The sequence below is a fragment of the Daphnia pulicaria genome, chromosome 12, assembly GCF_021234035.1.
Source record: "Daphnia pulicaria isolate SC F1-1A chromosome 12, SC_F0-13Bv2, whole genome shotgun sequence".
NCBI classification, from domain to species: Eukaryota; Metazoa; Arthropoda; class Branchiopoda; order Diplostraca; family Daphniidae; genus Daphnia; species Daphnia pulicaria.
Window position 1 is genome coordinate 2,785,740 of NC_060924.1, and position 25,785 is coordinate 2,811,524.

The 25,785-nt window shown below is 37.4% G+C and overlaps 3 protein-coding genes, 1 long non-coding RNA gene and 1 pseudogene across 9 annotated transcripts in view; 3 read left to right on the forward strand and 2 right to left on the reverse strand.

Annotated features, from left to right (window-relative positions):
• LOC124316145 overlaps positions 1-25,785 on the forward strand; it is a 411,551-nt gene that overhangs the window by 259,633 nt on the left and 126,133 nt on the right. The window contains exon 10 of the transcript XR_006911820.1: positions 5,202-5,231. The gene's annotated coding sequence lies outside the window, so the exon portion shown is untranslated. The remainder of the gene's footprint in view (positions 1-5,201; positions 5,232-25,785) is intronic.
• On the reverse strand, positions 356-25,573 carry LOC124316637. 5 transcript variants are annotated; one of them, XR_006911893.1, is made up of 10 exons: positions 2,828-2,875; positions 2,653-2,715; positions 2,454-2,591; positions 2,301-2,375; positions 1,651-2,164; positions 1,168-1,291; positions 983-1,062; positions 695-913; positions 549-609; positions 356-479 (listed from the first exon to the last, which is right to left on the reverse strand). It is a non-coding gene; the product is annotated as an uncharacterized LOC124316637 (long non-coding RNA). The 5 variants fall into 5 exon arrangements; XR_006911892.1 differs by having other exon boundaries at positions 2,301-2,378; XR_006911890.1 differs by lacking the exon at positions 2,828-2,875 and adding an exon at positions 25,256-25,573 and having other exon boundaries at positions 2,301-2,591.
• Positions 2,392-5,743, forward strand: LOC124316196 (annotated as a pseudogene).
• Positions 8,656-9,667, reverse strand: LOC124316566 (calcium uniporter protein, mitochondrial-like). The gene is made up of 2 exons (XM_046782579.1): positions 9,462-9,667; positions 8,656-9,395 (listed from the first exon to the last, which is right to left on the reverse strand). The coding sequence occupies exons 1-2, from the start codon at positions 9,648-9,650 to the stop codon at positions 9,096-9,098; spliced, it is 489 nt and encodes a 162-aa protein (XP_046638535.1). The 5' UTR covers positions 9,651-9,667; the 3' UTR covers positions 8,656-9,095.
• Positions 12,352-24,513, forward strand: LOC124316133. 2 transcript variants are annotated; one of them, XM_046781884.1, is made up of 13 exons: positions 12,352-14,327; positions 14,396-14,491; positions 14,557-14,619; positions 14,761-14,835; positions 14,914-14,976; positions 15,050-15,115; positions 15,182-15,286; positions 15,497-15,562; positions 15,627-15,729; positions 23,327-23,394; positions 23,461-23,556; positions 23,629-23,778; positions 23,835-24,513. In XM_046781884.1, exons 1-13 carry the CDS (start codon positions 12,611-12,613, stop codon positions 24,314-24,316), a joined length of 3,150 nt encoding a protein of 1,049 aa, XP_046637840.1. In that variant the 5' UTR covers positions 12,352-12,610; the 3' UTR covers positions 24,317-24,513. The 2 variants fall into 2 exon arrangements, with proteins under 2 accessions (XP_046637840.1, XP_046637841.1); XM_046781885.1 differs by lacking the exons at positions 15,182-15,286; positions 15,497-15,562; positions 23,327-23,394; positions 23,461-23,556; positions 23,629-23,778 and adding an exon at positions 15,796-15,945 and having other exon boundaries at positions 15,627-15,731.

The following is a 25,785-nucleotide window of genomic DNA, read 5'->3' on the forward strand; positions in this document are numbered from 1 at the left end:
ATTGTGATTCTGATGATGTTTATTCCGATTAAGAAACCAAATTTGCATTCTCTCAAGAGACTCACGTTTATAAGCAAATAGATCACATAGAAATGCACATTGCACACCTTGCTGGCGCGAGAAACGAAGAAGACAAGAAGTCACTAAGTAGCAGACGATGAATGGCAATGGCAGATAAGTAGTAAAGAATTTCTCCGCTAGATGCTATACAATCGCCTATACCAATCACCAATCCGTCAGGGTTCTGATTAAGTCTGACGTCTTGACCAAGTCTTTTAAGTTGAAGTAGAATTATTAGCTGCAAACTCATCCGATTTTGAGAGCAGCGGCGAGCAGCGGTTGACAGGATCGGCAGATCTTCTTTCGGCGTATGGGATCAATCCTGCTTGTGGCATCAGTCTTGCGCCGTTGGTTGCTGATGTATCGGAAGTAGATGGTTCTTCTGACTCTTCTTTGAGCTGCTATTCGACATGTTACTGCTGTCAAAATCGACAATCAAGAAATCAATGGCTTTTTTTTATCACACTATATTGATTTGGCTTCCTCACCGCGTCTTTATAGCTGTGGCCTCCGCCTCAACTTGTGTGCGTTCATGCAGTTTGCAATCAGCTAGAAAAATGTTTAGATTGTTAACAAAATTGTTCAAAGATTATTATAAGAAATTAAAAATTAACCAATCTAAAAGGATTCATACGTTTTTAAACCTTCAAGACTTTAAGATTGTCGGTAGTACATTGACTTCTTTACATAACAAATCAAATGCGTTTGTATGCTGTGCACCTTTTTGTTAATCCAATTCTTTTTGGGTTATGGACGATGTACCGTGTCCATTGTGACATCCTTTGCTTAAATAGGGCCCCATGTGTGACCTGGATAGGACATCCAGATGATTCGGTGGGAATTTATCGGAATCCTAAGAGGCTCATTGTTAAAATTTTAAAAAGTTTTTAATTAAAACGGTTTGTACTAGTACAACTTATACCTTAAAAGACTGCGGCTGAGTTGGCTCCATCCAGATGAATCAGTGCGAATTTATCCGAGTTTATCGGAATCCTAAGGTGTCTTCGCGTTCAGAATCACATTTGAGGCAAAAGAATTTGAAGCTCATTAATAAAATTTTAAAAAGTTGTCAAATAAAATGGTTTGTGCTTTGTTACTAATTATTACCTTAAACGATTGGGGCTGTGATTGAAGTAGGATGTGATCAATATAATTTATTCTACAGTTTCAGCCATCACCCTTCAGGATTTTTAAGTTGGTCTTCTCAACTGCGTACTCTCTCGTTTCTCGACTGAGTCAAAGTAATTTGACGTAGCATCACTCTGGTAGCACTTAAATAATTGACAGATGAGGACACTGGAAGAATAAGGAAATCATACTATTATAAGTCACTACCTTGTAATGCGTATTGTTCGATCCGATGCCACAACTGCAACTATAATTAATGTTAATGTTGCGCTTCCGCCAAGTGGAAGAACCTTCCGGTAAAATACAATCCGGATGTCCGTAACGAGGTTTCCTCATTCATGTCATTGCCACAGTATCAGCGGAAACGGCCGAGACACGCTAATAGATAATTCTAGACAAAAATTGAAAGTGAAGGGGGGAAAAATGATTTAGTCTTCATGGGGCGACAGCTAATTTACACACGCCGTTCATACCAAGGCTTCGTTCTCGGAAGTGACAGGAAACAGCGCCACTTTGGTTTACCACAAAATCGGACAGAAAAGGACTAAAGGAAAATTTCTTACCTTAATTACCTTATAATGCGTATTGTTCGATCACTTAACTGCAACTCGTCCGTCTGAACAAAAATTCAGCCACCACTGGGCCAAATCGTTTAGCGGATATGTGATCTTGGTCGTGATTTACTTGTCGGCGATACATCGTGTCCACGCTGCTCTAAACACTTCCAACACCGAAGCAATTGCATAAATCCAGTGTAAATTTGTTCCCGGTTTGGCGGTTTCCCAATCTTTGATCGGAATATTTGAGCCGTTTTCCAACACAACAAAATAAAGTCAGACAGAGACTTATTTATTCTTCACTTGGAACCAGCTGGCCCGTCGGCATTAGGAGGTGGCCATGTAGAGAATGCAGCAGTCTGCATAATAATTCCGTAACCGGATCTGCCTCGGACGTCACCAATCAGCTGCCCCAATTTCTAATGAACAGATAATTAAAGAGACTTTACAGTAATTTTTTTGTAGCTGCAAATATTTGCTGCAATAGCCTAACCTAATTTATTAAAAAAGAAAATAACATACTAAATTAATTAAAAAAATCTCTGCTGTACTTACGGATTAACTTGTCCTTATTATGTGTTTTTCAATGTACAGTTCCGCAACTTAACTTGAGTCGGTTGTTGATTCGTACTACTAAAATATTTTCATGACGTCGATAATTTTGTTTGGGGTTTTACGTTGTTTGCAAGGCTATCGTAGAACGTTAACCTTGTGGCAATGCAGTTCTTCCTTTTGGAGATGGGATGTGATCAGTGAACTGGTAGGTTTAATTTCGTTTCAGGTTTCATTTTCCTCAGGCGCTGGCGGATGGCCGTGATGAGACTTTGCTGTGCACGAACGAGACAGCTGGAAAAGAAATAGTTTCTGTTAAGAATAACGCAACACAAAACTTCGTGTCCCATTTTACCTTCAGTTCATACCGTAACACCTTCAGCTGCTCTTCACCGAAGCACATCGAGAGATCCGAGTTCTGTTTCAAAGGTTGTAAAAATGAAACAAAAATAAATTCAATTATTAAACAAATCATTATTGTTTTATCAATAAACTGTTATGTTATTTCGTAAATTTCAAATGTCATTTACAGATGGGAATTTGTTTGTCATGGAAACTGAAAGTTGCGTCGATTCTTTTTCTGACAAGTTTAGCTTCTTCGGAATCACCCGATCCTATAACCGATCCCGCCTCGTCTGAGCCTCGCGAGGATAAACCGCCGATTAAAATTTCCTCCGTGCAATTCGAGTCTGTTTGTGTCAACATTTACGACAGTCAAATAACTTCAAACAACAAGAAAATCTATTTCTACTCGCCGATGGCTCTGCTAAATCACAAGAATGTCGTTTCCATTCACAATCAAACGGTCACACAGGGAATTCTCAGTGTCAGTTTTACAATTTGGAATCAAGAAGTCAGAAACAAAGTGGTCCAACACCTTTCCCAGCTCCTCAGTCAACAGATCGAGCCCAGTCACGTGAAAGTCCTTCCTTTCGACAGTGTCAGGCTGACCAGCAAAGTGCAATCTCCTGATTTCTCACTGACTAATGAGTGGCGCCTGTATGACAATCAGCCGTCACTCAGGTTTACCTTGATCTGCCCGACACGGAAAGATTGCGGTCGAGTGAAGACTCAAATGCTCGAATTTCCTAAGCAATTTGAACATTTGCAACTTGAATTTGATCGTAAATTGAACGACGGTGCGCTGAATTTTTTTAAATTGGATAAACAAAAAAAAGTTTAATTTAATTTTTGAATTTCTAGATGATTGTGTCAATGATGATGGGGTAATATCTGAAGAAAATAAATTGCCAGCACAAGACAACAAAGGTATTAAAAATGGATTCATTCTGATTCATTATCACAATTCTATTCGCGAATGAAATGGCCCTAACATAAAAAATTTACATTAAAATATTTTTAGAAACAATGGCAAATCTCGAAGTCAATTTTGCGAAAGAGCTAATCGCCATTAGGGAAGGTAATCTAATCAAAATTTATTAATTAAGTTTTAGAAGTTAAAACTGCATATGAATTCTTTAAACTAAAAGGTTTTTACAGATTTAAAAGAATTAAAACAAAATATTTTTTGAATTTCAGAAACTAAAAAGGAATTTGCAGCAATCTCACAGATGTTTTCAGATAAAATAAAAGTCACTGAAGAAAATCTCGCAGGTAATTTCAAATTATTGTGAAAGAGTTTTTCCTTTTTCTTGCGCGAGTTTTTTAACATTCCACAGCGCGGCTTCATTTTGAATGATAACCAAAATTAAATTTAGTATTCTTCAAATTAATTAATTAATGTTATTAACTTTATGTTTTCAGGTAAAATAAAAGTCACTGAAGAAAATCTAGCAGGTAATTTCAAATTATCGTGAAAGAGTTTTTCCTTTTTCTTTAACATTCCACAGCGGGACTTCATTTTGTGCGATAACCAAAATTAAATTTATTGTTCTTCTAATTAATTAATTAAATCAATAATATAAAACCGAATTACGACTAAAGTCTAATATGAATTTTACAGAGGTACAACAGAAGTTGGAAATTACCCAAAAAGAGTTGGATGCCACCAAAACATTATTGACCTCAACTAGGATCGAATTGAGTCAAACGAAATCCACCGTCGATGATTTGACCTTGGATTTGACGACCATATTGAACGGTAAAATGATAAACTTAAAGTCTGTTTACAATATACGATTAATCAAATTGTAAATTAAATTTAAGTAAATTGTAAATCAAATTTTTTTTAACAGCCCAAACGAGTGAATTAGTTGACATTGGCCGAATGCCAACCTCGTGCGATGATCTACAGCGGACGGGACATAAACTGAGCGGATTCTTTTCTGTCAAAGGATCAAAGAAGATGGAAATGATTTACTGCGACTTTTTGGCTAATCAAAATGGTACGTCTTCTTGTTCATGTTTCCTGGTTATTGTTTGTCTCATTCTTTTGTTTGTACAGACAAGCAAAATTGGATCGGATACGTCGACGTAAAATCGGCGCCCGTCCATTTCTACGTCCAGAGAAATAATGATTTTTACATAAAATTGACTCCGATTCCGTTCGAGTTGGCGGTGGTGAACGAGGGAAACGCCATGGATTTGACATCGGGGAAATTCACGGCGCCGCGACCGGGAATTTATTTTTTCTCTTTCACGGGAGTTGCGCGTCTTGAATCTTCAGATTCTGCTTATTTTTATTCTCATCTTTATTTGAACAGGAATCGAATCGGGTCGAGTTTAATTGACGAGTATTACGGCCCCGTTAATCAATATAATCCGTTGACCCTCCAGTCGACGCTGAACTTGAAAAAAGGCGATCGAGTCTGGGTGGAGATTTCTTATTCTGATAATTCATCCTCGTATTTGTATGACAGACCTGCTAACCGCCAGACCCATTTCACGGGTTTCATGTTGGACGAGGAAATTGCCGCGTCCCTTTGAGGTTCAATTTCATTAGCGACACGAAACATTTTCGACATGAACATTTTTGTTTAATGTCGACCACGAAATTTTGAGAGAAGGATTTTTTAGGGGAAAGAGGAAATAATTTGATCGACTCTTATTCATTAAGGGGTGGGCATTTCTTCACCAAAATTTGACTGTGGATGCAATTACACTTACTGAATACCCATACTAAGTTTGAAACTTCTATCTTAAAAAATGTAGACGTCACAAGCAAAAAACAAATTTCGATTGCCAAATTTACAAAATGCGGGAGACCTTGAAATGGGAGAAAATTCCTTCTCGCATAATTCACTTACGGATCGGAATTTTCAAATAATTATTTTACTGATGAATTAACATTTCAGTTGTGCACTCGTCCAGAAAAATTCGCTTTTCTATCTCTAAAAATAAGGGCAGGGGACGTGAAAATTTCTTTTTGATTGCCAGATCTAAATATTCATTTTATTTAGATATTTTAAAATTTCGATTGAAATTAACACGAAAATTATGCGTCTACACATCTCATTTATCTCTAATAAAGTTTTTCACTATTTTAATCATTTGAATTATTTCCTTCTCACGGTCGCAGGATGGGATGGGAATACAAAAATTGGGAGGAAATTCGATCGACTCCAATTCGTTAAGAGATGGGAATTTATTTACGAAAATAAATCAGTATATGCAACTAAGCATTTTTAATGCAAAAACAATTTTTCAACTTTCTATCGGTAAAAAGGTAGACGCAACAAACAAAAAACCAAATTTAATTGCCAAATTTACAATATAGAGGGTGGACTAGAAATGGGAGAAAATTCATTCGCCTGTAATTCACTTACGGATCGGAATTTTTTCAGAATCTTTTCAAGGTTACAATCACAACACAGTTGTGCATGTCTGAACACAAATTTGCGTGCCAATCTGTAAAAATAAAGGGCAGGAGACGTGAAAAATCATATTGATTGTCAGATTTTCCTCCAAAAAATTTAAATGTCTCAATTTGTTTCCCTGTCGCAGCTTAAAATTAAATCAAATCAAATAAAGGCGAGAATGAAATGCTTTTATTCCCTACGGATCGACGCTTATCTGTTGCAATTTGATTTGAATGCTGTGCAATAAAAATAGTCACGTCTAGGGAGTACCATCGTAAAATCACTTTGACTTCGACGAAAAAGAGTAAAAAACAAACATTTCGGATACCTTGCTGATTCATATAGAATATTCAGGCAGCTGCCAATATAACATATCCGACATTGTACTCGATGAGAGACACAAACAATATTGTTCGTCATCCATGAAATAGCAGTTCAGAGAAATCTCTAATTTGGACGATTTCGGTGGTTTTCTATTGGCACATGAAATCGAAGGGGGACAGGACGGAAAGTTGACAAGGACCACGAAAGGTTCAGTTTACCTTGAAAGTGCACTGGGAAGTAATTCTAGATGAAACTGGACGAACTCGGTGTTTCAGCAAAATCTTTTGATACGTCTGTACTTTGCCTTATTAGTTCGATGCAGCATTAATACGTAAAACACACTTACGTACAAAATCTTGTCTAAAAGTAGTAAAAGATTACCACAACATTGGTGACAGAATTTGTAAGAAAAAATTAGCACCACCACCATGCACGACACGACATTCTACTTGTTAACTTGTTGTTGTTCGTCTGCAGACGACAGGTTGGACGTTGCCAGACTGCAATCAATCGATACATTTTCATTTACGAAAATATTCAGAAAATAAAAATTGTCAAGGAAATTCTATGAAATAAATTAAAGATAATAAACTAACAATTTATTGTACTGGAAATTTTATTTGTGGCAGTTGTTGCGCAAGCGAGAAAGAATATTGACACAATTGGCATTTGAATAGCCTCAACTTACACAGGGAAAAGATATACATACACATATATTATTGTGCTGTCGTATGAGCATCTCAGACAAAGCGGACGAGATCAATCAGCCCTGGCATCTAAATTGCTCGATATAAGTTGTACTATGAGACAATGCCGGACATGGAGCACAACAACTGTGCTGCTGGAAAACAATCTGACATGCCCGGCACTCTCGTCCGTCTCCTTTTATTGCTGTTTGAGGAGTCGTCGTCGTCGTCTTATTATTATTCAAAGGCTCGAATTGATCGTCGAAGGATAGCAGAGTACAATGCGATCCGTCATTCTCGCCGAATCGGTAGGCCACGCTGTCGGGATCGATCCAGACGGTCAGTTCCAAGGGCAGTTGAATGTCGGCGTCAGTCAGACCGGCCACGATGACGGCCGTCTCAATCAGAGCTTCTCGACCGCTGGATGGATTGAGTCGGATGCAGCGGTAAGCTTGCCCTCGGCTCGGATGCGCCGGATACCAATGATGTTCCAAACGACTGGACAGCAATTGCTCCAAGCAGACGACGAAATCCCGGCGTTTCACCTCATCTTCCACTCTCGACGAAATGAAATTGGATAAGAAATTGGCAGCCACTTCGGTCGCCCGTCGCATAATTACCACATCATCTGGATGCATTTTTTATTCTTCTCGATTCTTCTTGATGATGAAGCTCGTCTCGTTGCTGCTGACTGGGCGAAAACTTATGCAATTATATCGTCCTCATCATCTCGTCGTCGGGGCTATTTAATAGCCAACATGGCGGCTCGGCTCGACTGCACAGACCTTTCTGACATGTTTCTCATTTGAAATTCGCCCTTCAATTCCTTTGAAATGAAATTGCCGACTATAAATCAACGTGCGACATTATAACGAACATTGTTCAACTCGTTTTTTACGCCTTTCGGGATCTTTCCTGTCAAAAAACATAACAAAAAGGAAACGTCACCGTGATCGCATGTGATGATGGCTACTAACAAGTTCTCTCTGAGAGCTACTTGGGGTCCCTTTGGCTGGGGGTTGATGAGACACGCGTCTCATTGTGATGAGCCGCGGCGAACAGAAAAGAAAAAGAAATATAAAAAGAACTGGGACCCTGAAAAGATGTCACGTTCACATCCTCGGCTAAACTATACACGACATACTCTATTTGAGTATGCATTTATGTATAATACAGCCGGGGATATAGCTGTAGTAGTCTACAAACATCTATTCTATCCGCTGGCAATGGGGAAACAACTCAAAGAAACTCGACACAAAATGTACAAACCGTATACCCCGTTATTGCAAGGCAAACAAATCCCTTCTTTGCCCCATTCTTTACTTCTTCGTTCTTTTTTCCCACACACACGGCGACGACGTGATTACACACGAATGAAACTGTTTGTGGGGTAGACGCTGGATATTCCCTAGATCCTCTATTGTGTATCGGGAGAAAGAAAGACGAGGATGCAGATACACACACTCGTCGGTCACTGTCTTGAATAATAGGAGCCGTGAGACTGGCGACAGATGAGATTATTCCGATCCGGAATAAATAATAACAATAAAATCACAGGGAGAAAAGAAAAGAAAAATATGACGGGATTGATCATCATTCATGGATTGTGTATCACAGCTGAATTATAATCGTCAAAAAGGAAAAGAAAGAAGGAAGAAGATGAAAGGTATAATATAGTTAGTAAGAGTAATAATAATAACAATCATTATTTCGGTATGGAAGGAGGAGGAGGAGCAATGACAAATCGACTCTACCGAAAAAATAGCTAAACCAAAAACTAATTTTCTTGTTTTTTGTTATAAGAGAGAAATGTAGTAGAAAGAACAATGTTCAGCACAGTTCAGCACCTATATAAACGCTAATGAACATGATTAACAATACTGCGTTAAGTAAAAGATTAGGGAGGGAGGGGGGTAATTTGTAATAATAATGTACCTAATCGAAGGAAATTGAACCTGTAATTGTTTTGTTGCGTCATGATTTTTGTTTTCTCATTTTCGTTTTGTTCGTTTTTGTTCTGGTTGAAAATGTTAAGGTTGTTTGGAAGTCCGTAGAAGATTTTGTAGACGGAGTTGAGTTCGATTCCAGAGGCTCGTCGACACGAGGTCGGAAGAGGAGCCCATAGCGGCCGCCGATGGATCGAAGAGTTTGGCGCCGGCTGGCGGATGGTGAACGCGCAGGGGATCCCGCAGCCGCTTCAAATCGTTTTCAACCTGGGCGAGGCTCTCCTGGAGTCGATTGTACTCGGCCACGTTCATGCCCACCTTCTTGGCTCTCTTATGGAACTGCAGCAAGTACTCGCGGTCACGAACTTCGGGCAGAATGTACTCCTATTCCCAATGACATTAAGTATGAATCGATTATCCCAAAAATGATAACTGGGTCAAATCCTGTACCTGCTTAGTGAGGACGTAATAGGCGAAGCAAGCCATGGACGTTCCGTAGGTGACAAAGTACGTGATGGGCTCCATAATGTCCCAGCTGTATTCCCACCATGTGAGACGGGCCAGAGCTCCGAATTGGACGCCCATGAGAGCCAGTCCGACCAAAGTGAAGGTTGTCGTCCTCCGCTCGGCTCCAGCCATCACTAAATTCTTCTTCTAAAAAGAAAAGAAAGAAAAGATCGGCTGTGGCAGCCCAGGGACGCAACAGGGTAAAACCGATTTTGATTGTTTACAATTCAACTTTTGAATAACAAAAGCCTTTTTCCCACTGTTGGTTGCGAGAGAAATATTAAGTAAACTATTAGCCAACTTCTTCTTTCCTACACAATGTGTGTGCAGGAAAACGTAAAGCATTTCCTCCCTTCAGGCAGAAGTGATAGAAGATCCTTACAATGACATGTAAAATAGATCCCTACAAACACATTTTAGTGATTACTTTGAAAACGAAATCCCATCCTTAAAAGATAAAAATCAATTCGAAACCATTGATAGGAAATCAAGGAAAATATGGCGTGATGCAAAGAAATCATTACCTGACCTGACTTGTGTTTTATTTGTAATTGTAGATGATGTATATTCCGATAAAACACTAAAATTTGCATTCTCTCAAGAGACTCACGTTTATAAGCAAATAGATCACATAGAAATGCACATTGCACACAGCACACCTTGCTGGCGCAAGAAATGAAGAAATCATTAAGTAGCAGACGATGAATGGCAATGGCAGATGGGCAGTAAAGAATTTCTCCGCTAGATGCTATACAATCGCCTATACCAATCCGTCAGGGTTTCTTAACTGCTGGATGGATGGATTAAGTCAGATGCAGCGCGGTAAACTTGTCCTACAACTCCAGCAAGCGATGGACCCAGACGAAGGAATCATAGTAAATCATAATTGAAAATATTTAGAACATTTGATACATTCATGTTCCCGCGTCTTTTGAGAATTTTAGCTGTGCAAATTTCTCTTCTGTTCACCGGCATCAATAGTCGAAGGTTTCAGAGAAAAAATAAAGGCTTGTCTCACTGCAAAGGGCGTCGCCTATAATCACGCGGTTGGTGGGTGTCAGCTTACCAAACTCATTTCAATGTGAAATATATGCAGCGTTCAAGATTTCTCTAATATCTTAGCTTTATATTTTATTTGTTTTGGTCTATCGTTTTTAAAAGAATCGAGAATCTGTTTGTGTACTCGGGATGTTCTGTTTATAAAACCTTGGCGGGAATATCAGATGACATTTCTGTTTTATCTTCAACTCTCAAGTATGAACTTTATTCGCAAAAACACCATTCCATTGAATCTGCCTTAATATTTCTGTCCCAAGTCCCAATTTAGTTTCAAACTTGTAAGTCCACAGTCGTGTCAATAAAACCAATAAAAAAATTAAGTGAATATCATCTAAAGTGTATAGTATACCTGTGCTTTTTGTCATCTATATAAGGTAAGCCCGTTAAATTTTTCTGTGGAATTGATTTCAAAAACTTGATTTTTCAATTGTCGCAATTACAAAAAAAAAATTCCCCCCCCCCCCCCCCGAAAAAAACAAACAAAACAAAACAAATCCCAAACTGAAAATAGTTACGATCCCAATAAACTGCATCCTCGCCACTCGCCGTATGACCGTTTGCGGTTAATGCCAATCAGACAACCCCAACTTCTTGGGCTTGCGCTATTGGCCACTCAGGTGTCGTAAGCATTTACAACAATAAGGTGACGAATCTGCGACAAATTGGCCAATAAAATGCGATCCAGTTACGGGCAGTTCCGACAAAAAAAAAATGATTTATCTACCAAATTAATTTGGTATTCTTGAAATACTGAAAAAAAAATAAATATATATATAAATGCAAACGATTAGCAGAATCGAATTCACGGCCGGGAATATGTTGAATGAAATGAACTCAAAACTCAACAGTCGTGTTGGCAATAAATTTTGCCAAAATTAAAAATGTAAAAATAAAAAAAAAAAATAAAAAAAAAATTGTAAAAATGTGGACGTGATAAGAAGAAAACAAAATTTGATTGCCACAGTTACAAACTGCAAGTGGACTAGAAATGGGAGAATATTCATTCGCCTCTAATTCATTTATACGGTTTGGAATTTTTCGAAAACAACTTCAAAATTACTTAATAAATTTTTTGTAAACGTCCCTACCGTGTTTACGAAAAGATATCGCCATTTCCTGCCTCAAGGGAAGAATGGAAAGAAGAGACGAAGGAAGAAACCTTTTACTTAAAAATTAATAATAAATGAACTACAATGACTATCGAGGTGAAATAAATCTTAAAAGGTTACCTGATATAACTAAGGAATGTAGTTATCTAATTAAGAATAGCAACTAAAGACGACTGAGATGGGAAAAATTAAACTAAGAATGACACCGGCGAAACTCCGTAAGCCGCCATGCAAGAGTCAGCAATAGTTCGGGTCCAAACGTTTTTTGACGCTTAAATAAAACTGGCAACTTTGGACGTTAGCCAACTCTATAGTGGCCTAGCCGACTGATGAAAGTTGAGTGAAGAATGCTGCTGTGGGCCGTTTGTTTCAAATAGGCCGGGAAATTGTGCGACAACTGCTATCGAAAATGCAGCGCAGCGGTGGGTGCCAGATCAAAGAACGTCCTGTACCAAACGGATTTTTATTTTTTGTAAGCGTTCGAGATTAATCTAATGATATCTAATATTTATATATTTTTTTGGTATACGCAGGATGTTGTGTTTATAAAACCTTGGCGGAAATATCAGATGACATTTCTGTTTTAGTAGCTACACGACGTTGGACTTTATTCGCGCGAATGGGAAAACCCGAAAACCCTCGGAAAAACCCAAATTTCTTCCTTCATTTCATTCCCAATTTTAAATTTTTTACGAATTTCTATTCAGTTTCAAACTTACACATCAACAGACGTGTCAATATTTCTAGCAAATATCGTCAAGTTTATCTGCTGTGCCAACTTATAATTGATCATTTATAAGGTAGACCCCTGTTTTATTTGTTTACGAAATTAACTTCGAAAATTTATATTTTTTTAAATTATTGCGATTATAAAAACAATTCCCCCTCCCCCCCCCCCCCCCGGAGATAAGTTTTAACTAAAAAATGACTACGATCCCAATGAATATCCTCGCCATCATTTTGGCTTTTTTGGCCGTTTGCTGTAATTGCCAGTCAGACAATAACCCCGGCGCTTCTTTGGCGAAACTGCAAATCTCACCGGAACCTTTGAGTTCCATGGAGTACGGCAACTTTCTCGTTGAGATTTACGAACACGCCAATAACCAAAAATCAACTGACAGCCAGAAAAAATATTTCTACTCTCCTCTGGCCCTGCTGGACCACTCAAGTGCCATTAGTACTTACAATAAATTTACGAAACAGCCAGAGATGAGATTCCGCATAGAAATGTGGAACGACAAAGTCCAAAATGAAGTGGTCAAACATTTAAACGAAATCGTCGGTCATCAAATCAAATCTAATCAAGTGAGAGTCATTCCCTTGGAGAAGGTCATTCTCGCCAGTGAAATACCCACAGCTGATTATTTTCTATCTTCATTATGGAAGAAATTTGAGAGAAGCAAAACCCTTTGGTTTTCCTTTTCGTGTTATGACCAGAAAATCTGCGACGAACTGGCCGATCAAATGCGATCCGATCCCAAACATTTAGACCATTTCAAACTCTTGTACAGTTTGTCATCGCAGACGTCGCAAACCAAACAGACGACCATCAGCATTGACAGCGTCACTTCCGGTCAAATGGTCTCGACTCTTTTACAGAAATTTGAAGACAAAAAAGAAATTTTTCTAACGGCCAATGACGAGAAAAAAATGTTGGCGGAAACGGCCACCAACATCCGAATGGACACATTTGACGACTACGAGGTCGGGTCGCCTAATACGGAATCTCAAATTTCAAATATTTTAAAAGATTTGCTTGTCACGTCCAGGACGACCATCAAAGAGCAAAGCGTCAAGATGTGGGACTCTGTTTTCTGGAATGACGACAATTATCGGCCGGACAAGACGACAAAAACTTTAAATGAAATTCTCAACAAACTGGACAGGGAAATTCAAAAGAAATTGGCGGATATGTTTCAAAAAGCGGAGAAACAAGCGGAAATAGAAGAAAAATTAACTTCGAGTAATAAAGACGCGGAGAAAAGACGAGCGGAACAAATTCTTCGCGAAAATGAATCGAAAGATGCAAATGAAAATGAAAATAGAAGATCACAAGCAACTGATCAAGAACAATTTAGTCGCAATCAAACTCGCGATGACAAATCGACAACCAGCAGAGATGACACTGATATCACCGTCGATGGCGTCGGCTCTGATGACGGCGTTAACATTGCGACCAATAATAGTCACATGCACAATACCGATCAGCAAAACGAAAGGAAGGAAAGTGCAAAGAAAAATTCAGATGAATATGACAGGAAAATGGACAACAAAGAAAGAATCCAACACAATTACGACTCAAACAGTTGGGCTAACGCGGACAGAATAAGTTCAGTCATTTCAGGGAAATTGTCAAACGATTCCGATAGTTCCCGGCGGGTAGAAATTGTAAAGGAAGACGTTGAAAAATTATTACAAGAAAGTAGAAATCACGTCCAATGGGACGGAGAAAAATTTATTCCAAAACCAATTCAACTCAGCAGAATCAATTTGGGAAAATTCCGCGACTCTCAATCGTTTAAAGATCGCAACGTCCGTGTCCGTTACACAACCGCTGAACTATCGGCGCCAATCAAATTTGTAGAACACGCAGAATTGACTGTCACCGACGAATGGAACAATTTAAAGGAGGAACTTAAAGGTTTTAGAAGTAAATTTTGCAAAATAAATAAATTTTATTTAAATTTTATTATTGGAATTGAATTTCAGCCACTACTGAGCTCTTAACTACAACTGTGAACAACTTGGTAAAGACGAATAACGAACTGAGAAATGCAAAGAGCGATTTATCTAATGAATTAGAAGGTATTTTAAATTATTTACCGTACTATGATTTGGCGAAAACTGCATTTAAATGTTGTGTTGTGCAGGGACTAAAAAGGAGTTGGAGAAAACAAAGGCCAACGTCAATAATTTATCTGCCCAATTAAATGGTATTTAATCGCTGCACTGAAAAAAAATTTTACAAGAAAATTTTTTTCAAGTCACCCAATTCAAAATAATTTTTATTATTGCAATCTACAATCTCGTAATGCCTTACAATATTCCATTTGATTGTGTTTTTATTAATACAGAGACTAAAAAGGAGTTGGTGACAACGAGAGCTGATTTAACCAAAAATTTCGATGGTTTATCTTTCAAATTAAAGGGTATTTTATCTTTTTTAAAATTAAAAATCAGATAAAATCCATAAAAACCGGAAGGTAAAACATTTTCAATAAATTTAGCGACCGAAAAAGAATTGGCGGAGACAAAAATAACTGCCGGGAATATTTCAACTGAGCTCAAAAGTAAATCTTACGAATATTGAACGAAATTGAGAAAAATTGTATCAATTAAATTTTGTTTTCTTGGATTGTGTAGTGAATTCAAACCAATTACGTCAAGATCTAAAAGTCACTGAAGAAAAACTTACAAGAGATCTGAGAGGTACAAGTTAACTGTTTAAAATCCTATTTGCAATTCTTTATATTTTAATTGAATTAAATGGTTCAGCAACCTCAAATGATTTGGAAACTGCAAAAACAAATTTGGCTTCAACGAGAACGGAATTGAACAGCACAAAGTTCGCCGTTGCGGATTTGGCGACTGAATTAAAAGGTAAAATTAATTGGAAAAAATTTCATAAGAGAGAAATTAAATCTATAGAGTTTCTAACTAATCGTTATTTCATTATATACTGAACAATTAAATTATCGTCCCAATTTAAATATAAAAATATATATGTCCATATTTAAATTATCGTCCCCCCTTCAATTATCGCAACGACTGGAAAAGAAACGAAATTCATTTTGTTTTCTGTTTGTGCAGCGAATTCGCAACGATTTAGTTACGAACTAAAAACTGCCGAAGAAATTATGAGAAAATTACTTGCAGGTATATAATAAATTTTCTTTTAATTTACTAACTTGTTTTAATATGATCGAACGAATTGGTTCAGCAACTTCAAATGATTTGGAAACTGCAAAAACAAATTTGGCCTCAACGAGAACGGAATTGAGCAGCACCAAGTCGGCCGTTGCGGATTTGACAACCAAATTAAATGGTAAAATTGAATAATTAAACATTTTTATTTCTAAGACAGAAAAGAAAAATTTCCTTTTTGAAAGCCCGAACGAGCGAAATAGTCGACATTGGTAAAATGCCAACCTCCTGTTGGGATCTGCAGCAAATGGGACATAAACTGAGCGGATTCTTTTTGGTAAAAGGATCAAAGAAGATGGAAATGATTTACTGTGACTTTTATCCTAATCAAAATGGTACGACGTGTTTTTATATCATTTGTTCATCTAAGTTCAGCTAAATCTTTTTGTTTACAGACAACCAGAAATGGATCGGATACGTCGACGTCAAATCGGCGCCCGTCCATTTCTACGTCCAGAGAAATTCTCCATTTAACAAAACAGAAACTCCAATTCCGTTCGAGTTGGCGTTGGCGAACGAGGGAAATGCCATGAATTTGACGTCGGGGATATTCACGGCACCACGACCGGGAATTTATTTTTTCTCTTTCACGGGAGTTGCGCGTCTTGAATCTTCATCTTCTGTTCAGTTTAATTCTTGTCTTTATTTGAACGGGAATCTAATCGGGGCGAGTGATGTTACAGAGTATAAAGGCCCCGTTGATCAATGGAATCCGTTGACCCTCCAGTCGACGTTGAACTTGAAAAAAGGCGATCGAGTTTGGATCGAGATTTGGTACACTGTTTCAGACTCGTATTTGGAAGACGGCGGCCACCGGACCCATTTCACGGGTTTCATGTTGGAGGAGGAAATTGTCGCGTCCCTTTGAGGATCACCTTCATCGGCGACACGAAACATTTTCGATCCAATTCCAAATCCGAGATCAATCCGTTTAATGTCGACACGAAACTTTGGAGGAAGAGAATTTAAAGGGGGGGGGGGGGAGAGAAGAAAATTGATTTGACTCTAATTCATTTAGGGGTAAGAATTTCTGTACCAAAATTGAACTGTGGATGCAAATACATTTAGTGAATACACAAACCGAATTTCAAAAATCTATCTGCAAAACTCTAGACGTTATGAACAAAAAACCAATTTTGATTGCCAGATTGACAATAAACGGGAGGCCTTAAAATGGGAGAAAATTCATTCGCCTCTAATTCGTTTACGGTTTGGTATTTTCCCAAAAATTCTTTTACAGATCAATTCAAATTTCGTTTCTGCACTCGTCCAGAAAAATTCGCTTTTCTAACTCTAAAAATAAAGGCAGGGAACATGAAAAACTAATTTTGATTGCCAGATATAAAAATTGATTTTATTTTTAATTTTTAAATTTCTCTTGGAATTAACAAGAACACGATGCAACTACACATCATTCATATTTAAGGAAGTTTTTACTATTTCAATTTTATTTACATAAATTTTAATTATTTACTTCTCACGGTCGCAGGATGAGAAAAATAAAGGAAGGGGAGAAAATTCGTTCGACTCCAATTCGTGAAGGAGTAAAAATATCTTTACGAAAATTGAACAGAAGATGCAACTAATAGATATTTGTAATGCACACACTAAATTGCAATTGTCTACCTGTAAAAATGTGGGCGTGGCAAGTAAAAAACCAATTTTGATTGTCAGATTTATAAAAGGCGCGTTAGATAAGAAATGGGAGAAAATTCATTTGCTTCTAATTCGTTAACGTATTGGAAATTTTTCGAAATTTCTTCACAGTTCTTTGCTCATTATAGTTGTGCATGGCTGAACGCAAATTCACGCGTCTATCTGCAAAATCAAGGGCAGGGATTTGAATTTGATTAATCCCCCTTCCCCAAAAATTTAAACTTCAATTTGATTGCCGATCGCAGCTTGAAATCACATTAAAATTAAAGCTGAAACGCTTATATATTTAAAAACAAAAACAAAAAATTTCGGGACTAAAAAAAATAGGGAAGAAGAAACAAATCAAATCCAATTCGTAGAGGAGTGGGAATTTCTTGACGAAAATTAAAATGTGGATGCAACTAGACATTTTTAATTCACACAGAAATTTTCAATTTTCTATCTGTAAAAATGTGGACGTGATAAGAAGAAAACCGGTTTTATATTGCCACATTTACAATTTAGAGGGTGGACTAGAAATGGGACATAATTCATTCGCCTCGAATTCATTTACGTTTTGGAATTTTTCAAAAACAATTTTAAAATTAAACATAGCTAAACCACACGCATAGCTGAACACAAATTCGCTTGTTTATCTGTAAAAATAAAAGGCGGGGGACGTGAATCCTCCAAAAAATTTCTCAATTTGTTTTCTTGTCGCAGCTTGAAATCAAATAAAATCATCACGAGAAAGAAACTCTTTTAGTGCCTAAGTATCTCGTTTATCTTTGGTAATTCCGTAATTGCGTTTCACTTTTTCGGTTTCAATTTACAAAATTTGAATTTCACCCGCCGTACACCGCATGAAAAAATGGACAGACGCGCCATCTATTCGCACGGTGTGAAAATGACGAAAAGCAACGGCCGTTTAAAAAAAAAAAAAATGAATGGCCAACTTTTCAATTTTAATTTAATCATGTCGTAAAAGCTAATTGAACGATATATTGCTGATGCGAATTGTGGCACGTGATCAGTCGACAATTCGCAATTGAAATTACAATTCGAGACAGGTACAAAAAGTTCTTACCTGCTGCCTTTACTTTGATGAATGTCGTGGTGTTGGCTCAGGTGAGTGGAATTTTCTACATCTTGCCAAAGTGCCAGGAGTGGTAATTCACGGTCTCTAAGGGCTTAATGGTGATGAACTTATTCCTCTGACTACGTCGATTGAAGCAATTAACAATATTTCTGTAATCAACTCGGACTGTGAGTCTGCGACACTGACAGACTGACTGATCAACTTTCAACAGACGAATTCAATGGGAAGCAGTGATGCCAATTCATGAAGCTCGACTCTGCATAATAAATGTTTGCCAAAATAGTCTTTGGTAAATGTGAATAACTGTTGTCAGAAGTTCATTCCTATTATCTAATACTGCTCAGAAAAATTTTAAGAATTAAATAAGAAAAATTGAATTCTTCCATTCTTTGGAAGTGGAAAAGGGAAAACTGGTGAGAAATTGAGAACTCTGTATTTGATAAAATCTCGATATAATTTGAACCTGAGTTATAAAAACTTAAAAAGGTTTTTTTTACAATTTGAATCAATTTTTGAAACTGAGTGGAAAACAGAAAAAAAACTAGTTTTCTTATTTCTTTTTCTTTTTATTGCTAACGGGACATTTTTATTGACCTCCAGCAATTTTGATTAAAATACTGTGAGATGTGACACTGGGGACTCGCATCGCAATTTAAAAAAATCGTATGTCTCATAGTTACGTCAGAGAATGCCATCGCAAGTTCATTTTGTCCTCAATCTTCTTAATATTTATTCCACAAATATCAATGTGGATCCCAAGGCGAGAACGACTCGGCCAAGTCTGTAAGTTGAAGTAGAATGAATGAAAGCAAACCCATCCGATTCCGAGACAGAGCAGCGGTTGACAGCGGTTGACAGGAACGGCAGATCTTCTTTCGGCTAATCGGATCAATCCTGCTTGTGGCATCAATCTTGCCTTAAGCAAATCAATATCGATCTTAACTTATTAAAAGAATTAATTGATTATTATCATTATTAAATTAAATCGAAACCAAAATAGTCTACGTCATCTTTAATCATCAAACCCCCAAAAATGTTAAAATAGAAAAAAAATAAAATAAAACACAGTTGAGCGAGGAACGATGGGAGATTTGCCCCCCTATTGAAATTGAGTAGCCCTAGCCCAGCAGAAGGTTTCCAAGAAGAAAACACACCAAAAATTCTAACAAAAAACGCAATCAAAATCTGTGTGAGAAAAGAAAATGGGCGGATGATTCATTTTCGGTTGTTTGCCGTGTGCAACAAAGCAGAGCTCATATACAAGAAGAACTTGTCTCAATTCAACACAAAACTGGGCAAGGCGATCGAGCGGAACACGACCGTTTCCAGCGCATCTCATTGGCCCATGTTTTCCTTTCGACACGTCACATCTTTTCTTTCGAGCGGAACTATTTCATTTAGCTAAACCGAATGGCTTGAGTTTAATTTTTAATTTTTTATCGTCATTTGTATTTGGCGGGCTTTTCTCTTTTTTTTTTAAATTTGAATTTACTGTATCACTTAACTCAAGTCGATTCATTTTTCCACTTTGTTTTTCCTTTTTTTTTTTGTTTTTTTCGGATAATTTTCTTTTGGCCGTCGTCTTTTTATGTGGAATCGCTGGAAGACAACGAGGCCATCACGGCCAGTGGACTCTGCACCTACTCCATTATTCATGACCTGAAAAACAAAGCCGTCTTTGAAGCTGCTGCTGCCGGCCAACAAACTGCCACCACCACCACCACCGATCCAGCAGGTCACAATTCGTCTAATCGACTGGGGTCTCCTTGTCTCTAACCTTTTGAACGCTGGAACGACACACACGGAACGACTATCATTTTTCCCTTATTCGTCGTCGAGTTTGGAATGTCCATTGCGCTGTGAGATTGGGAAATCGAAGAAAAAGTCCCGTCCCTCCCCCCCCCCCTAGCAGCGCCGCAATCTTTTTGACACGGACAGGGAATTCCGCTGCACAGCAGACCAAAAGACTGGAAGAATAAGGAAATTATAACTATAAGTCACTACCTTATAATGCGTATTGTTCGATCCGATGCAACAACTGCGATTATTATTAATGTCGATATTGCGCTTCCGCCAAGTGGAAGAACCTTCCGGTAAAATACGATCCGGAAGTCCGCACAACGAGGTTTCTTCATCCATGACATTGTTTCATCGTTCACAACACCAGCCAGCATAGGATTGGCACAGTATTAGCGGAAACGACCGAGACTCGCTAATAGATAATTCTAGACAAAAATTTAAGTGAAGGGGGAAAAATGCCGAAAAAATGATTTAGTCGTCATGGGGCGACAGCTAATTTACACGCGGTTTATACCAAGGCTTCGTTCTCGGAAGTGACAGGAAAAAGCGCCACTTTGGTTTATCACAAAATCGGATAGCAAAGGACTAAAGGAAAATTTCTTGCCTTAATTACCTTATAATGCGTATTGTTCGATCACTTAACTGCAACTCGTCCGTCTGAACAAAAATTCAGCCACCACTGGGCCAAATCGTTTAGCGGATATGTGATCTTGGTCGTGATTTACTTGTCGGCGATACATCGTGGCCACGCTGCTCTAAACACTTCCAACACCGAAGCAATTGCATAAATCCAGTGTAAATTTGTTCCCGGTTTGACGGTTTCCCAATCTTTGATCGGAATATTTGAGCCGTTTTCCAACACAACGAAATAAAGTCAGACAGAGACTTATTTATTCTACAATTGGAACCAGCTGGCCAGTCGGCATTAGGAGGTGGCCATGAGGAGAATGCAGCAGTCTGCATAATAATTCCGTAACCGGATCTGCCTCGGACGTCACCAATCAGCTGCCCCAATTTCTAATGACGAGATTATTAAAGAGATTTTACAGTAATTTTTTTGTAGCTGCAAATATTTGCTGCAATAGCCTAACCTAACTTATTAGAAAAGAAAAAAATAAACTAAATTAATTTTAAAATTATCTGCTGTACTTACGGATTAACTTGTCATTATTATGTGTTTTTCAATGTACAGTTCCGCAACTTAACTTGTGTCGGTTGTTGATTCGTACTACTAAAATATTTTTATGGCGTCGATAATTTTGTTTGGGGTTTTACGTTGTTTGCAAGGCTATCGTAGAACGTTAACCTTGTGGCAATGCAGTTCTTTGAAACATGGGATGTGGGTTGATTAGTGGGTAGGAATAAGTCGTGGTTTTGGCCGTGAGGTTTCATTTCCCTCAGGCGCTGGCAAATGGTCGTGATAAGACTTTGCTGTGCACGAACGAGACAGCTGGAAAAGAAATCGTTTCGGTTAAGACTGACGCATCACAAAACTTCGTGTTAAATTTGCTGGCCTTCAGTTCATACCGTCACATCTTCAGCTGCTCTTCACAGAAGCACATCGAAAGATCCGAGTTCTGTTTCAAAGGTAGTAAAAATGGAACAACAAAAAAAATAAATTATTAAACAAATCAGTATTGTTTTATCAATAAACTGTCGTGTTACTTGGTAAATTTTAAATTTACAGATGGGAATTTGGTTGTCGTGGAAACTGATAGTTGCGTCGATTCTTTGTTTGACAAGTTTAGCTTCTTCGGAATCGCCCGATCCTTTAACCGATCCCGCCTCGTCTGAGCCTCGCGAGGATAAACCGTCGATTAAAATTTCCTCCGTGCAATTTGAATCTGTTTGTGTCAATATTTACGACAGTCAAACAACTTCAAACAACAAGAAAATCTATTTCCACTCGCCGATGGCTCTGCTAAATCACCTGCATGTCGTTTCTATTAACAATCAAACGAGCGACCATGGAACTCTTAGTGTCGCTTTTCGCATCTGGAATCAAGAAGTAAAAAAAAATGTGACCCAGCATCTTTCCCAGCTCCTCAGTCAACAGATCGAGCCCAGTCACGTGAAAGTCTTTCCTTTCGACAGTGTCAGGCTGACCAGCAAAGTGCAATCTGCTGATTTCTCACTGACTAACGAGTGGCTCCCGTATGAAAATCAGCAATCACTCAGGTTTAAATTGATCTGCCCGAGATGGGAAGATTGCGGTCGAGTAGAGATTCAAATGCTCGAATTTCCTAAACAATTTGAACATTTGCAACTTGAATTTAATCCTAAACTCAACGACGGTGCGCTGATTTTTTTTTTTAAATTGGATAGACAAAAAAATTAATTTAATTTTTGAATTTCTAGATGATTGTGTCAATGATGGGGTTATATCTGAAGAAAATAAATTGCAAGCACAAGACAACAAAGGTACTTCAATAAATTCATTCGGATTCATTATCAAAATTCTATTCGCGAATGAAATGGCCCTAACATAAAAAATTTACATTAAAATATTTTTAGAAACAATGGCAAATCTCGAAGCTAAATTTTCGAAAGAGCTAATCGCCATTAGGGAAGGTAATATTCAGAAAAATGAATTAATTAAGCTGTAGAAGTTGAAACTGCATATTAATTCTTTTGACTAAAAGGTTTTTACAGATTTAAAAGAATTAAAAACAAAATATTTTTCTAATTACAGAAACTAAAAAGGAATTTGCAGCAATCTCACAGATGTTTTCAGATAAAATTAAAGTCACTGAAGAAAATCTCGCAGGTAATTTCAAATTATTGTGAACGAGATTCTTTCTTTTTTTTGCACGAGTTTTTTAACATTTAACATCGGGACTTCATTTTGTGTGATAACCAAAATTAAATTTAGTATTCTTCTAATTAATTAATTAAATTAATTTCTAAATCGCTAACATGAAATTAAATTACGACTAAAGTTTAATATGAATTTTACAGTGGTACAACAAAAGTTGGAAATTACCCAAAAAGAGTTGGATGCCACCAAAACATTATTGACCTCAACTAGGAACGAATTGAGTCAAACGAAATCCACCGTAGATGATCAGGCGAGAAAATTAAACGGTAAAATGACATTATTCGGAATTTTGGTTTTGTCTAATAAAATCCGCAATTTAGTTTGAATTTTATAATTTTTATTAATTTTGTTTCTGTAACTGAGTAGCAAATTCGCAACGGTTAGATAACGAGCTAAAAGCTACCGAAGAAAATCTGAGAAAAGAACTGGGCGGTAATATCTTTATATTTAAATAAAAATTAAAAGTTTTTTATAATATAACCGAATGAAATGGTTCAGCAACTTTGAATCTTTTGGAAACCACAACAAATCATTTGGCCTCAACAACGTCGAGTACAAATGCGATCATTGCCAATTTGACAACAAAATTATATGGTAAAATGATAAACTTAAAGTTTGTTTACAATATACGATAAATAAAATTGTAAATCAAATTATTTTTAACAGCCCCAACGAGTGAATTAGTTGACATTGGTCGGATGCCAACCTCGTGTGCGGATATGGAGCGAATGGGACAAAGAATCAACGGATTCTTTTTGGTAAAAGGATCAAAGAAGATGGAAATGGTCTACTGCAACTTTTTTTCCAATCAAAATGGTACGACGTGTGCTATTTTTGCTTGTTATTGTTTGTCTAATTGGTTTTGTTTACAGACAAACAGAAATGGATCGGATACGCCGACGTCAAATCGGCGCCCGTCCATTTCTACGTCCAGAGAAATTCTGATTTTAACACAACTAACACTCCAATACCGTTCGATTTGGCGCTGGTGAACGAGGGAGATGCCATGGATTTGACGTCGGGGAAATTCACGGCGCCGCGACCGGGAATTTATTTCTTCTCTTTCGCGGGAGTGGGGCATCTCAATGATTCACCACCGGCTTGGTTTTATTCTTTTCTTTATTTGAACGGGAATCGAATCGGAATGAGTTTTGTTAAAGAGGAAAACGGCACCGTTGATCAATATAGTCCGTTTACCCAACAGTCAACGCTCAACTTGAAAAAAGGCGATCGAGTCTGGGTGGAGATTTCTTATTCTGGTTCAGACTCGTATTTGTATGACCTGAGTATGAATCACCACTTGACCCATTTCACGGGTTTCATGTTGGAGGAGGAAATTGTCGCGTCACTTTGAGGTTCAACTTCATCGGCGATCACGAACCGAAAAATAAAATGAACGTCGACACGAAAATTTGGGGAGGAGAATTTTAAGGGGGAAGGGAAGATAATTCATTCGACTCTTAATTCATTAAGGAGCGGACATTTCTTTATCTAAATTGAACTTTGGATGCAATTACACTTGCTGAATACACTAACCAAGTTTCAAAATTCTATCTGCAAAACTCTAGACGTTAAAAATTATTATTGAATTTAAAAAAAATTTTGATTGTCAGATTTGTAAAAAGCGAAAGGCATTGAAATGTTAGAAAATACATTCGCCCCTAATTCTTTTACGGATTTTAATTTTGAAATTTTTTTTCAGATAAATTTACATTTCAGTTGTGCACTCGTCCAGAAAAATGCTCAAACAAATTTTAAAGTTTCTAACTGTAAAAATGTAGACGTGAGTACGTGACCATTAAAAAACCGATTTTGATTGCCAGATTTACTAAATACAGGACCAGAAATTTTAGAGAAAATTAATTCGCTTCTAATTCGATAACGGATTGAAAGTTTTTCAGATTTTTTTCACAGTTTCATGCTCATTATAGTTGTGAATTGCTGAACGCAAATACACGCGTCTATCTGCAAAATCATGGGCAGGGGACTGGATTTGATTCTTCTATAAAAAAAAAAAAAAAAATTGATTGCTGATCGCAGCTGGAAATTGCAATCAGAAATGCTGAAACGTTGCAAAATGTAACAAATGTTGCAAAAAATAACAAAAACATTTTTGTTTCATTTAAATAAAAAATGTGAATTTCACGGTTAATCCCGCAAGGAATGGAAGGACACGCCATCGGTGTAAAAAAAAAGACGAAAATTGTCAGTTACGAAAGACCAAAATGTTAAGAGACCAACATTTGAATTGAGCCATGTTGTGTTTAGTTAATTAAATGAAGATTCTTCTTACTTTGATGACGTTCGTTTGGTCTTCAATGTCAGAGGTAATAAATTTCATCCCTCACGCAGAGGTGCCAGGTTCGGCCATTCACGATCTTTTTAGGGCTCAATGATTTCACTGATTACGTCGACGTCAATCTTTACAATTCACATCTCACTAATATTAGTTACTAAAGAGTTGAATGGTTTAAACTTTAACATGTAAACTGAGTACTCAGCACACAGTCTATGATAATGTCGAACTTTTGGTTTGCACTGCAGACGAAACCAATTGATGGAGTAAACAGTAACCTCATGGCGGTGATCATATAAAAAAAAACTTAAAATAATTAATTGGCCAATATTTTGTTATGATATTCAGTTGCGTAAACCACGTACTTCTCGGCCAAAACAAAATAGCAAATAAATATAATAGTTAAACAGAATTATGACTGTACCTCATCAACTAGAGAAAACTTTAAATAAATATTAAAAAAAAAAGTTCTTCTTCCGGGAAGTAAAATTGTCAGCTGATAATCGAGACGGAAACAAGTAAACAAC

What these genes read in the sequence shown, in the direction of transcription:
- LOC124316566 (XM_046782579.1), bottom strand. Translation starts at nt 9,650, where the DNA reads ATGGCTGGAGCCGAGCGGAGGACGACAACCTTCACTTTGGTCGGACTG. An exon ending in ATTACGTCCTCACTAAGCAG is followed by an intron (nt 9,396 to 9,461) that starts GTACAGGATTTG and finishes CATTGGGAATAG; the next exon opens with GAGTACATTCTGCCCGAAGT.
- LOC124316133 (XM_046781884.1), top strand. Translation starts at nt 12,611, where the DNA reads ATGACTACGATCCCAATGAATATCCTCGCCATCATTTTGGCTTTTTTG. An exon ending in TTTAAAGGAGGAACTTAAAG is followed by an intron (nt 14,328 to 14,395) that starts GTTTTAGAAGTA and finishes ATTGAATTTCAG; the next exon opens with CCACTACTGAGCTCTTAACT. An exon ending in CTTTTTTTCCAATCAAAATG is followed by an intron (nt 23,779 to 23,834) that starts GTACGACGTGTG and finishes TTTTGTTTACAG; the next exon opens with ACAAACAGAAATGGATCGGA.